This window comes from Mytilus californianus, unplaced genomic scaffold, assembly GCF_021869535.1.
Source record: "Mytilus californianus isolate M0D057914Y unplaced genomic scaffold, xbMytCali1.0.p SCAF_1, whole genome shotgun sequence".
In the NCBI taxonomy this organism is placed as follows: domain Eukaryota; kingdom Metazoa; phylum Mollusca; class Bivalvia; order Mytilida; family Mytilidae; genus Mytilus; species Mytilus californianus.
In genome coordinates, this window is record NW_026262581.1 from 14,920,956 (window position 1) to 14,934,943 (window position 13,988).

The 13,988-nt window shown below is 31.2% G+C and overlaps 1 protein-coding gene across 2 annotated transcripts in view; it reads left to right on the top strand.

Moving 5' to 3' along the window:
- The window catches only part of LOC127708670 (uncharacterized), a 117,553-nt gene that overhangs the window by 14,600 nt on the left and 88,965 nt on the right, over nt 1-13,988 (top strand). Inside the window, exons 5-9 of one of the 2 annotated variants that reach the window (XM_052213811.1) lie at nt 898-1,091; nt 6,637-6,791; nt 10,831-10,990; nt 11,592-11,683; nt 12,580-12,796. The exons of the other annotated variant lie outside the window; for it this stretch is intronic. Of the exons in view, the coding sequence (XP_052069771.1) occupies nt 898-1,091; nt 6,637-6,791; nt 10,831-10,990; nt 11,592-11,683; nt 12,580-12,796 (818 nt within the window). The remainder of the gene's footprint in view (nt 1-897; nt 1,092-6,636; nt 6,792-10,830; nt 10,991-11,591; nt 11,684-12,579; nt 12,797-13,988) is intronic. 2 annotated transcript variants of the gene reach the window in all.

Genomic DNA, 13,988 nt, shown 5'->3' on the forward strand with positions numbered 1-13,988 from the left:
TAATGATTAAATGCCTTCGAAATATCGCATTTTATTCTTGCAACAATTTAAATATAGACAACAAGGGCGTATCATGCTGTTTGTTGATTCGGTTCTATATTATCAAAGTTTGGTTTCAAACCTTGCTACGTGTTTTGATAATCTAGCTAAAATTTTCAATGTTAGGCGTGCAGTTGACATACATTTATTGTCGAGCCTGTGACTTTTGTCGCAAAAGCAAGACATAGCGATCCTACATTCCGTCGTCGGCGTCGGCGGCGGCGTCCACAAATATTCACTCTGTGGTTAAAGTTTTTTGAAATTTGATAACTTTCTTAAACTATCCTGGATTTGTACCAAACTTGGACAGAAGCTTGTTTATGATCATAAGATAGTATCCAGAAAGAAATTTTGTAAAAATTTATTTCCTGTTTTCCGTACATTACTTATAAATGGACTTAGTTTTCTTCCAGTTAACATTACATACAGTCTGCAGTTAAAGTTTTAAAAACATTTATTAGATTCATAAACCATCCTGGATTTTTACCAAACTTGGATAGAAGCTTCTTACAATCAAAAGATAGTATCTAGAGGAAAATTTTTAATAATTTTTTCACCATTTTTGTTGAGCCTGCGACTAACAGCAAAAGTAGGCGAAACACTGGGTTCCGCGGAACCCTTACGAATTTTCTTTTCCATGCAAACAAATTGCTGCTTTTGGTAATTTTGATGTATGAATTAGTCAATGAATATTTATTATTTATTGTTCCTTTATTACTCATTATCATTGCTATTATTACTTTTGTTGTTGTTTATTGTTTTTTTAACTGCTGATTTATTCATAAATACTGAGCAATATGCATCAGTCAATAACAGATTAGGATGCTTGTATTATAACTTTTTTTGTCTTTTGAACAGGAAAAGTAAAAGCAAAAATCAATTCCAAAATAATTGTTCCAAGGTTCTCGATAAAACGAGGTGTGACGACATAACAGAGAATATATACGGATTAAACCAATTCTTCAGAATAAATGTAACAAACACGAAATTACATGCAACAAAAACTACACTGATAGAAAATCGATATCCAAATGATATAAGAAAATTATACGGTAATTTATTTTAATTTGCAGTATTATATATTTGAAACAGGCAAATTATATGGTAATTTATTTTCCTTTATAGTATTAGACATTATTAAAACACTCTTAAAGGGACACTAGCTACGAGATGTAGAAAAAAAATGATTTTTTTGTTGTTCAATCATTAATGAAAGTAAAATAGTGCGATAAAAATTCGCTTTTAGCAGCCAGTTTGGTTGAGTTTTGTCAAAATAAGCAAAGAAACATCGCTAATGAATTATTCAATTGCAAGTGAATAATTTGACCTCATTAAATCCGTATTCATGTGTACTTCAATTGAACCTATTAGCTAGAGATGGGTTATGCATGAACTAGGCATGTTCAGCTGGTAAAAGGAAAAGAATGTCAACATTGAAAGTGAAAAAAAGGTCAACCATTTGATTGACTGATTCGATATACAAAAACTCATTCTTATACAGGTGGAAACGATTATAAACATATTGTGTTAACCTATAATATGATATCAAACAGCCCTAGAAAAATCCAATTGCATGAGTTCGCTTTCTATTTATATCTATGTTTATGTTTATATTGGGTTATATAACCGTCGGTAGTCTTCGGAAGGTCACCTCGATGGTTAATTAGATGGCGTCTAGACTAAAATACACACGAATGCTGATACATAATTTCAAGTTTATGCATCGTAAATTGTTTATTTTAGACTTTTTTTAATTGGATATACGTTTTAGTATGTAATAAGTCGAATATGGGAATTTGAGTCAAATCGGTCAACATGAATTTGACAGCTAGCGCCCCTTTAAGTCTCCAGTTATTTAATGATTCGTAAAACATTGTCTAAACTAACATGCATCTTTCTTCAGAAGATCTTCATTTATAAAAACACGATCAAACTGTAAAACTACAAGAATTTGATATAACGCTACTAAAAAAAAAAAAACTGTTTCTTTGCGATTAAACTAAAGACCTTAATCAGGTTTCGTCGTTACTTTACATTTTTATCACATATTTTTCTGAGTATTTTGTTTGATGACTTATAAATTATATAACTTTGTCGGATCTCATACCTTTCTTTTAATAATTTGAAAATTTGCATTGTGAAAAATTCTTATTTGGAAATCATAATGCATCTTACTATAATGAAACCCGTACGTTTTGTTCGAGGTTGATCGAGAATAATCAGTTTGCGTCAAAACATAACCTGAATGTTTAAATAAGGATTGTTTCCTCCTATAATATGTTAATAAGAACCGTCATATTTTCATTTAATTAATATTTTATTAAAATATCATCTTATATTACTCCTTCATATTATACCATACCGTATGATAACTTCTTAACATACTGACTTCAGCGAGCGATTTTCTTGGCGGTCCTACGCTTTAGATATACATGTACGTACTAAATAAAACCGAAGGAAAAAAAGAAAGAAAATAAACAAGCCACAAAATACACGGAATATAAAAAGAAGATGTGGTATGATTGTCAATGAGACAACTCTCCACAATAGACCAAATGATACAAAAAATTAACAAAAGTTACTATGGGTCACCGTACTACCTTCAACAATGAGCAAAGCCCATGCCGCATAGTCAGCAAAGCCCATACCGCATTGAAATCATTTTTAGCTAAAGAACATGTCTTATGAGCAGAAATAAGTACCTGCGTTTTTTTCTCTTTATCGCTGCCACGTAGTTGCATCGTTACATAATGTTTTCAGGAATTACAACCTAGGTATATATATATTTTTTTTATTTTTTTGCAAAGTTTGTTATCTAAGTAATGACACGATTTTTGATAACCTTTCACGAAAAATTGAAATGTTTTGGTTGTAAAGTATTTAAATGGTATTCACTGTCATTTAACATTGATAAAACTTGAACAACTATTCACCTGTTTAAAAATATGTCGATCAATAATTGGAAAAGTTGAGTTAAGGTTACATATTAAACGGAAATGCATACTCGAAGAAGATTAAAATTCTTACAAATGTAAAACATGTAAAATTTGAAGTCGACCTTTTCTGATTACTTGTACTTGAAATAAATAGTGTGAAATGTTGTTCTTACGCGACACTTGAAGCGACTTTCTGATTTTTATTTTTTCCTTAATTTTTGATTTTTAACAATTAAAGCATATACATACATACACTATAATACATGTAATATATATACAATGTCATTATTACAAATACATTATAAGTGGAAATATTTTACATTTTCTACAGAACAGATTAAAAGAAAAAGTTAAAAAAATATGCAAATAAATAAATAAATAAATACTTAATAACAATTAACAGATAGTATAGGAGTGGAAAAGGAAGAAGAAAACAAAGAAGAAAAAAAAAAAAAAAAAAAAGGATTTATCCAGTTACATCCCTATCTACATTTTTTTTTAAATTTTGAATGTATCAATCATATTCATGAATTTTCTAAATTTCCAACTCTCTTAAGAAATACCCAGATTAAATAGACTCGTAATCTCAAGATATAAAAAAAATATAGAGGATATAATACATTTAAAAAATTGCATTTGACTACAAATTTAAATGATATGTATACAATGTTATCTTTGACTGGCGTTAGAGTACCTGTCATCTAAAAAAAGTAATTACATTTTAAAAGGTAAATCCATATAAATCAAAATTTCTTTAGAAGGTTATATTTTTTATAAGACAGAGTTCAATAAACTTCAATATTGTACGGGTATATGCAAACACAGCATGCATTATCAGCTTACGTTTTGTTTGTCAAATGATATCTCCTCTTGATACGTTTTTTAAATTATATTAAAGGTAGAGAAGAGCTTTATATAGATTAAATCTTTTTGCCTGTCAAGAACTTCAATATAATACACATATAGACCTAATATTTACGAAAATATTTGTATATGCATTTTTGAGGTATGTGTTAATAATAGCATGGATAATTCATGTCAGGGTCTAGTATTGCTTACATGTAAGAGGAAAGTTTAATTAAAGTGCCCTATCGTAGCTTAAAATGTTTAGCACTGGATAAGATTTTCACATAGATATCGTCTGTTATAGTCTAATCGCATAAGAAAGTCAGTATTGTAAATTTTGAACATCTATCTTTCTACTGTAAAATCACAAAATAGTTTAAAACATAACATGGCAAATTTCTTTCTTGTGGTGTGTACTTTCAAAGAAATGTTATTTAAAACAATCAATATAATGACAATAAGTTCAAAAGAAAGAAAAAAAAATAATTCGTTTTCCATTTGATAAGCCAGGATCTGCGTTTTGGGAAAGGATACGGCATAACTATTTGGTATAAATGCAAAATTCCAATTATCCGTGATCGATTACCTCTTATGAAAAAAAAGTCGATATACAAAAAATGGACCGTATTTTGATACTATAAGATCTATATTAATAACTACTTCTAAGTTTAATGTATTTTTTTTTGTATCTTTTATAATTTCTTGGCGCCCGCGTTCTGTTGTTGTCGGTATACTTTTACAAAAGTCTTCCCTAAAGAAACTGTCTAGAAAATTGATATAAAACTTGGCCACACAATTTTTTTGTTAGTATTTATTAGAGGTGACAGATGACCCTGCATGTCTGCCATTATCACTGCCAAGTCGATAAAAATGAAAATGGGAGTAAAAGGCAAATATTGTCTTTTATCTTGAAAATCGTTAAATATAGAAACAACTCGCATGGAAAAATGTTCTGAATGTCAAGACCTATCGAGAGTTTATTTGGACCAAAAAGTTCAAAGCACTTCTCAAAGAAGTAATTACCCGTATATGACAATTATTAAATTTGTTTGCAACTTGGGTTAATCTTCAAACATTAAAAAACAATGAGAAACATATAAGTAGCAAAAATGATCTGCAGGAGATGATCTACAAATAACAAAGCATCTTACAGGAAATATTGCCTATGAATAACTTTTTTTATCGAGATTTTGAAGAAACTGTGTAAGATGAGAGTAACTATTTGTTGCCACGGTCAGCCATGATCTTCAAATTATTCATATGGCCAAAATCTTCAGTCAAATCCTTATACCAGTTATTGCTCTTGCATGGCGATTTTTACACATGTTTCATGCTAAGTATAAAACATTTAGTGAAAATTTAAATAGCTAAAATGGTCACCAGGATAAGATCTATAAATAAAACACACTTAACAGAAAACATCAGTCGACTACTCACAGCAAGTTTGATCAGAGAAATTTTAAGATCTACAAATAATCAGCATGGTCAAATCATAAGTTGACTCCTTACAGAAACAACCTATCTTTAAAAAGCGATTTCTACTTAGTTTTGTGTTTTTGCAGAATCTATTGTGAATATATGAATCTTTGAAACGCGAACATGATTAAATCTTCAAACAAGTCCATATAGTCGAAATTTCAAGTGACTTTTATAGAAGCTATTACCCTTGGATAACGATGTTTAACAATTTTCGCGTTTATCGTAGAAATGTTAGTAAACAAAGAGAAGCTTTCAATAGCAAAATAATCTAAACAAGTAGTCAACATAACCGAAAACATTGGTGGACTCCTTATAGAAAGTATTGCCCTAGAATATGATTCATTCTCATTCATTGCTTGGTTGTTCTGTAGAAACTGCAGTAGATATAGTGGAACTGTAAGATGCAAAATGTACCCTTAACTACGATGTTCTAATAGGTAAACCGTGTCTTGTATGGGTTATTGACTAGTTTTATCCATTTTTGTGGTGTTTTGTTTTTTTTAAACTATAGTAGATAAAGAAAATAGTCACTTAATTTATGTTACAAATCATGTTGGTGCCGCAACACTTTCTACTAATCTGATGATGTATTTGGCAAAACCTTACTGAAAGTTTGGTCCTCAATGCTCTACAACCTCGTACTTTATTTGGCTTTTAATTTTTTTTTATTCCAGCATCACAGATGAGTCTTTTGAAAATGAAACGCGCTTCTGGTGTAAAAATTTTAGAGCCTGGTATCTATTTATACCAACCATAGCTGAAATTGAAAAAAAACAACTTTAGATATGTCATACGCTCTTTTTTTGTTGTTGCTCAATCTTGAGTGTATGTGGTATTTTTCCTGTGTTTAGTCTTTTTTTAGTTTTTGTTTCTTGTCTTGGTGTTTTTTTCTCTCATTCCGTTGTCTCCTTCGTATTTTCTTTTTTTGTTTCAAGAATCCCGCGGCTCAGTTCTAAGGTTGCAATTTTTAAAGCGAAAAATAAAGATATGTAATACTATTGCAACAGAGACAAATAATCACAGAAGTCAAATAGTAAGGCATTCAACAATGAGAAAATACTATATATGAAATTATAATAGTCTTAAGGATGAGGATGACAGAATATGGAGTAACTAAGACGAGAAAAACAACGGTTTTGCAGATTCGCATAGTACAATTAATTATTGGAATTTTATATTTCAAATTTCTCTTGAAAATTAAAGAAATCTGATTTTTTGAAAATAGAGGTCGGAAATAGGTACTATTGAACATCAATTTCTTATTTATATAATTAATTTTGGTAGTATAAATTTATTGGACAGGAATGATATATGTTACTTTATAAATATTCTGCAGCTAAACCTTTCAAAATGGAAAACGTGACGGTTCTGGAGAAAAATAAGACCGTCATTCAATTGAAATGGGACACAAAAGAAAAACCCAGAGACGGTAACAATAAACCTAGAATGGAATATACAATCAAATACATTTTAGAAAATGGAACAAGAACGGTAAGTTTATTACATGTACAACTATTTTCTTTTTAAGCATTTTCTTAAATTTAGTAAATACCAGTAAACATAAGAAACTATGCACGATTATTTTTTGCTTATTCATATAGTTAGATTTTTTTTATTATTCATATACAGACTAAAACCCTTAAATTGGAAGTTAAATTGTTGTTTAAACGTTTGATACTTTTACGTAACTTCATATTCAAGGCATTGTCAGTAACGTCGGTATATTCAATGCATTCTTACAAAACAGGTTATTGCAAATGGATGGTATTTTTGTTCGAGCATATTGTTTTTCTTTAATTGTTTAACATTTCTTACCGATATAATATGTTACTTTTATTATTCTTCCCTTAGTTTATTTATTTTGTATTTACATTGTGTCATAGGTCAAATTTATTTGTTCAGTGTATGTTCAGTGGTGTTAATATGACCTTTGATTGAGTTAAGCTATTTCAGTTGATATTTTATATTGTGTCTTTCTAAGTTGTGATGTTACACTATTGTTTCAGAAAAAGGGTGAAGGTTTGGTACTATTAAAACGTTTAAACCCGCTGCATTTGTTTGCACCTGTCCTAAGTCAGGAATCTGATGTTCAGTAGTTGTCGTTTGTTGATGTGGTTCATAAGTGTTTCTCGTTTCTCGTTTTTTATATAGATTAGACCGTTGGTTTTCCCGTTTGAATGGTTTTACACTAGTAATTTTTTGGGGCCCTTTATAGCTTACTGTTCGGTGTGAGCCAAAGCTCCGTGTTGAAGACCGTACTGTGACCTATAATGGTTTACTTTTATACATTTTGACTTGGATGGAGAGTTGTCTCATTGGCACTCATACCACATCTTCTTATATCTATTTAGACGACTGGAGGTCATTATTTGATTTATCCTCAGTAAGAAACGTTTTTGCCACGTTTGAGTGATAGGTAGCACACAGTAGGTATTCTACTTACTATAAAAAAGAAGATGTGGTATGATTGCCAATGAGACAACTCTCAACAAGAGACCAAATGACACAGAAATTAACAGCTATAGGTCACCGTACGGCTTTCAACAATGAGCAAAGCCCATACCGCAAAGTCAGCTATAAAAGGCCCCGAAATCACAAATGTAAAACAATTCAAACGAGAAACTAACGGCCTAATTAATGTACAAAAAAAAATGAACGACAACCACTGAATCACAGGATCCTGACTTGGGACAGGCACTTACATACAGAATGTGGCGGGGCTAAACATGTTAGCGGGATCCCAACCCTCCCCCTAACCTGGGACAGTGGTGTAACAGTACAACATAAGAACGAACTATAAAAATCAGTTGAAAAGGCTTAACTCATCAGACGAATACAAATAGAAATACATCTAACAAAAACACAGAGTGGACGTGGCTGGGTACTTGTACATCCCAACAACAAAAAGACACTTAGTACAGATCTGAGAGTACTCGCAGTTACTGACAGCTAGTTCACAGCCAATAACAACTAAAAAAGAAAATCATGCATCTAAGACTAAATTATCAATCAGTACACATCCAATATCCAATGGATTTAGTATAAAGACGTCATAAACAGTCAGAGAAAAACATGACCTTGTGCAATGCCAAGATACAGGAATCGACAGATTGTAGATCCACAAAAGTGCATATGTATATAACAATAATATTTACTTTGATTTTAATTTACTGATAACAAAATCAATATTAAAACCAATAAAACAATATTCAAAGATCTAATTACAGTGTTGAATTGGAAACCTTTTAGAATAAGTTTATTTAAAGGGTCGATAAGATTACCAGGATCGTTTCTAAATTTCCGGGCACGGTAAACAACATCTCCGTAAAAATGAGGATGTGCTATCCCGTTTGAAATAAATTTTCTACAGGTTCAACCAAACTTCAAAACCAAATCTTTATATCTATGGAAGAATTTAGTAAAAGTTTTAAGTAATTTGTGGTAACGAAATACCTGACTTAATAATTTACCAGTAATACATAGATTAAGTTCGTTAAAATCTAAAACGTCACAACAGACACGAGCATAGCGAACGAGTTGTGAAATATAAACACCGTAAGATGGTGCCAAAGGAACATCACCATCCAAAATAGGAAAATTAACAATAGGGAATGAAAAATCGTCCCTTTTGTCGTAAATTTTAGTGTGGAGTTTCCCGTGTAAAACTGAAATATCTAAATCTAAGACAGGACAGTTATTAGCGTTTACATTTGATTTATTTGAAGTAAGTTCTAAGGGTAAATATCGGCAGTATATTTAGAAAATTATTGATTATTTAACGAAAAAATATAATCAAGATAACGGTAAGTGTTGTTGAACTTATCAATTCAATGCAATTTAGACTTTACTGAGTTTGGTCATAAACTGTGATTCATAACAGTACAAAAACAAGTCTGCTACTAAAGTACTCATAAGAATACCTACAATCTGTCGATAAACTTTGTTGCCGAAACGTACATAAATATTATCAAGGAGAAAAATTAACAGCTTCAATCATCTCATCACACCTTTAGTAAGTACATCTAGCATATTTACCTTTCTCATTAGAGAAGAAGGCTTTAAATGAGTTGCAACAAATATATTTGCCTTCAGATTTACCAAACGACCATTTAATTAAATAGGAAAACTTTTGTTTGATAACATTGTGTGGAAGTGTAGTGTAAAGAGTCGAAAAGTCAAAACTGTCAACAGAATCAAAAGGACCATCAAAAGCACGTAATTTATCTAAAACATCCAAAGAATTTTTTACATTCAACAATAGTTAATTCCACTATTCTCATATATCTTATTACAAAAGTTCTTTGATAGTAGTTAAGGAACTAGTTAAAAGCACTGAAAGATTAGTTGTAGAAAACTTACTTGAGGCCATTTTGAAACGATATTTTACTGTTTTTTTGTGTAGTTTTGGTAGCCAATACATAGTAGGGACCTTCAAATGTTAAGAAGAGGCCTTAAGCTGTGATGTGGTTATGATATGTTTGTTTACTATATGACTCTCTGTGAAGCGCACGGACTTTTTATTTTGCATGGTTATGTTCTTCTCTAATAATTTATAAATGCATGATACTAAACCCATAACTGGAGGAATTGTGCTTTATTTTCATGTGATGAAGATATAATCTTTCAATCAGTTTAGCTGACAACTGGAGCTGGCATGTCTGTATTTGCTAGTAGTCCTTTGTTAATCTATGTTCATCATTGTCATTTTGCTCAGTTTCTTCTGCTACCGATTCTAACATCAGACTCGGACTTCTTTTAAATTGACTTTTACTGTGCGTATTGCTACATGTGTTTATCTATTCCACATTGGCTAGAGGTAAAGGGGGAGGGTTGAGATCTCACGAAAAAAATTTAACCCCGCCGCATTTTTGCGCCTGTCACAAGTCAAGAATCTCTAGACTTTGTTAGTCGTGTTTTTTGTTTTTGTTTTTATTTGGTTCATTAATATGTTTCGGAGTTTAGTGTGACGTCCCTGAACTAGTATACAGTAATGTTTAGGTTCCAGCTGAAGCCCGACTCCGAGTGTGGGATTTTCTCGCTGCGTTGAAGACCCGTTGGTGGCCTTGGACTCTTTCTGCTCTTATTCCAGGTTGTTGTTCTTTTTGTTTGTGTTTGCATAAACTAGAGTCGATAGGGGAAACCATTTCACAGCGCTATTTATCAGCAACAAAAATGTTTCACCAAATAACTAGAAAAACAATAATAGATATAATGAAACGTTGAACTGCAATTTTTTTTTCACCAAAGACAAGATGTACAAAAAAAGCTCAATGATTGAAATCATGAATAAACAATGTCTACCCGTTTTGCCTTTTATCTTGAAAACAATAATGGATAGACAACAATTATGCCTAGGAAGATTGATCCTCAAGACAATGTTTGATCACGCAGTTTCCGTTAGACAAAGAAATATTCTTTTACCATTGTATCAATTTCATTCCAAAATGCCATATACACTGTTTTTAAATGATCCGACTTACATGTAATTATCAAAAACAAATAACAGATGTTTATAAACCATTTTTTTCAGGTAAACACATTTCATAGATCATTGCTGATTCAGGACTTACAAATATACACTTTGTATAAGTTTGAAGTTTTTGCCCATTACACAGACATATTTACCCACACAAAACCAATAGGTCTACCAAGTGATTCAGTTTATCTACAGGCAAGAACAGCACAATATGGTAAGCATTTATTTCAGTATAGAAATAAGAAGATGAGGCATAATTGTCACTCAGACATCTCATACGACTGTCATACAAGTGAGAGGTTTAGCTAGCTATAAAACAAGGTTTAATCCACCATTTTGAACATAAGAAAATGCGTATACCAAGTCAGGAATATGATAGTTGTTATGATTAGGGCCTTTCCGTTTTGAAATTTCCTCGGAGTTTGGTATTTTTTTATTTTACTTTTTTCTATCTTCCATAGGAGTTTAGGTTTAATTTTTAATTATTGAATATAGTTCCTTCGTGTAAAGATCTGATTCCTTGTGCGGATTTGGCTATACTTGGTGTCCTTTTTGGTTTGATCAACTGTTCAACGATTGCATAAGCTTTGGTTTTCAAATATTTTGACCTCGAGCATCACTGACGAGACATTTAGTGTCGAAATGCGCATCTTGTGCATTAACATTGGTATCATTAATGTTATTGCAAAGATCAAAGGAAAACTTCACTTATAATTTTTTTTTGTTTGGTTATCCTTCTAGAAAATAAACTTTCATTAGATCTTATGTGTGTATAATTAACCCTTTCCATCTATGTACCTTTTTTGTACATGTAGTTGGGAAATTTCCTCCAAGAGTGACAGTTGGAGCGATTGAATATGCAGAAAAGGCTCATTCAAAAGTCAGAAACATTACAGTTTATTGGCAGGTATGTATGAATTGAAATGCTTTTCTTATTAGAATGCCTGTAGTTTAATATCGGTTGTTAAAATGCATCAATGTACACAGTCAATATGTGTAATAGATACTTAAATATTATACACACAAAGGATAAAAGAGTTTACTAAAAACAGTAATAAGAAATAGACAACAGCAAGCACCAACAACGCACTCTAGCTACCAAATATACAAACAATAATATATGTTTTATTGCCTAAACCGCAATCCCATTCTCTTTTCCTCTAATGGGACCTCACCAAATGAGACTTATCACCGACTTTGTACCTACATGAGTAATACGACGGGTCGACATGTGGAACAGATTTTGCTTACCCATCATGAACCCCGGATGTGAGTTGGTTTTGTGTTACTCAGTCTTGAGTTTCAATTTTTCGTTTGTTATTTTTCTTTCATCGTTTTTGATTGTTGTCATGGTATTCTCAGAAGGCATCTTAGATTCATCAGTTTGAATATCCTTTCAGTATAGCAAAAAAAGGATTTGTCATTTGGTATTGATAGATAATTTTTAAATTTTACTCACAAGTTAGTACTTATTTGTAGTCCCAGGCTTTGAATTGATAAGCTCTAGAGCAGGTATTCATGCAATATTCACCTCCTGAAGTAATTTGTGTTGTACGTTTAATTTGATTTTCGAATGTAGTTTCGATATTTTTTTAACCGATTTAAAAGTGCAGAACAAAAAATGATACCTGAGTAATTGCTTAACTTCCTTTTTATATAAACTATACATATAAAAAAAGGATTTATTATATTGTACTGAAATGTATTTTAGTAACAATCCAATTTTAACTTTTAAATTACTTAACTTTTCCTAAGTCGCATAACATGAATAGCGTTTGTTAAATTTGTATTACATGTTTATAGAATTTCAACGAGATGGAGGAAAATGGACCGATCGTTGAATTTTTAGTAATACTTGAAACTATTGGAGATGAACCTATTGCTCATGGGATTGCTTCATCTAACGCGTCACAGCATACGTTCACAAATATTCAGTCTGTAAAAAATGGCAGTGTAAGAATAAAGGCAGGAACAACATTTGGAATGTCTGATCCTAGCAATCCAGTATACATCCAAAAAGGTACATAGCATTTGAAATACATTACATATTTAAAAAGAGCCCTTTTAAGCAATCATTATTGATATGACAATACATATATGAAAGTATTATGCTTTGCAAACAATGTAGTGTTAACCAAACTGGTAAATGCTATTCCAATATGCTTGAGTGTTTAGTGAAATGATATATCTTGTAAAACTGATAATTTCTGATATGCTGGCTTGACATTATCCAGTTTTGATAACTTCCAGTGAAAAGTATTTCATACATTTTTAGGACGTGAATTTACAAAAGAGGTCTTCTATAAAACATTAAAATCCTTCTGAACTAGACCAAACTAAAGTAGGCCATACTGAAAAGTAAAACAGTAATCTACTCCTGGGGTAAATTATCCTTAGTATTTCTAAAAAATCAAAGTTTTATAAACAGTTAATTGATAATCATGACCATATATATTGTTATAAGGTTTGAAAATGCATTCTTAGTTATATAGGTGAACCTCTTAATTATTGAATAGACTATTTGACTCCGGAGTTTATATTTTTTTTATGACAGTTGACCTTCTTTTTTGGTAGGACATCCTGGTACTCGGTCTAGCAAGAGCAACTCAAAGAAGTAAAACCAGGCTTTTAATCTGTACAATTTTGTGGGGCAATTAACTGTTTTTAATTTTCTATACATGACAAAATAATCGGAAAACAGTAAACATTCCCCAAAAATTGCAGATTAAATGTTCGATTTTACTTCTTTCGGTTGTTCTTATCTTGCCGAGTAACAGGATGTTCAACCACAGATTAGGTAACCTGTCGAAAAAAGTAATATGAAAGAAGTAAATCTTATATACGATTAATAATTGTTATGATCATTTTTTATATGACTTAATGTTAATGGTTCCATTCAATTAAGCTATCTGCTTGCCATTCTTGAGCACTTGAGATCGACCCGTTGTTTTTGTGGGATTGGTGTTGCCCAGTGTTTGGTATTTTTTGTTGTTGTGTTTTGTATGATGTTGTTGGTCTTTTGATTGTTTGATTTTTTTTTTTTGGAATGGCGTTGTCAGACTTATGGTTTCAATTATCCGTTTGATATCCTTCTAAAGTATTCATTATATATATACAAAATCAGGATAACAATAATATCATGTTAGTATACCATTTGCTTCAAAATCGGTTTAAATTCATTTTCCTAGTTTATCGAATTAAACTTTCCTTAG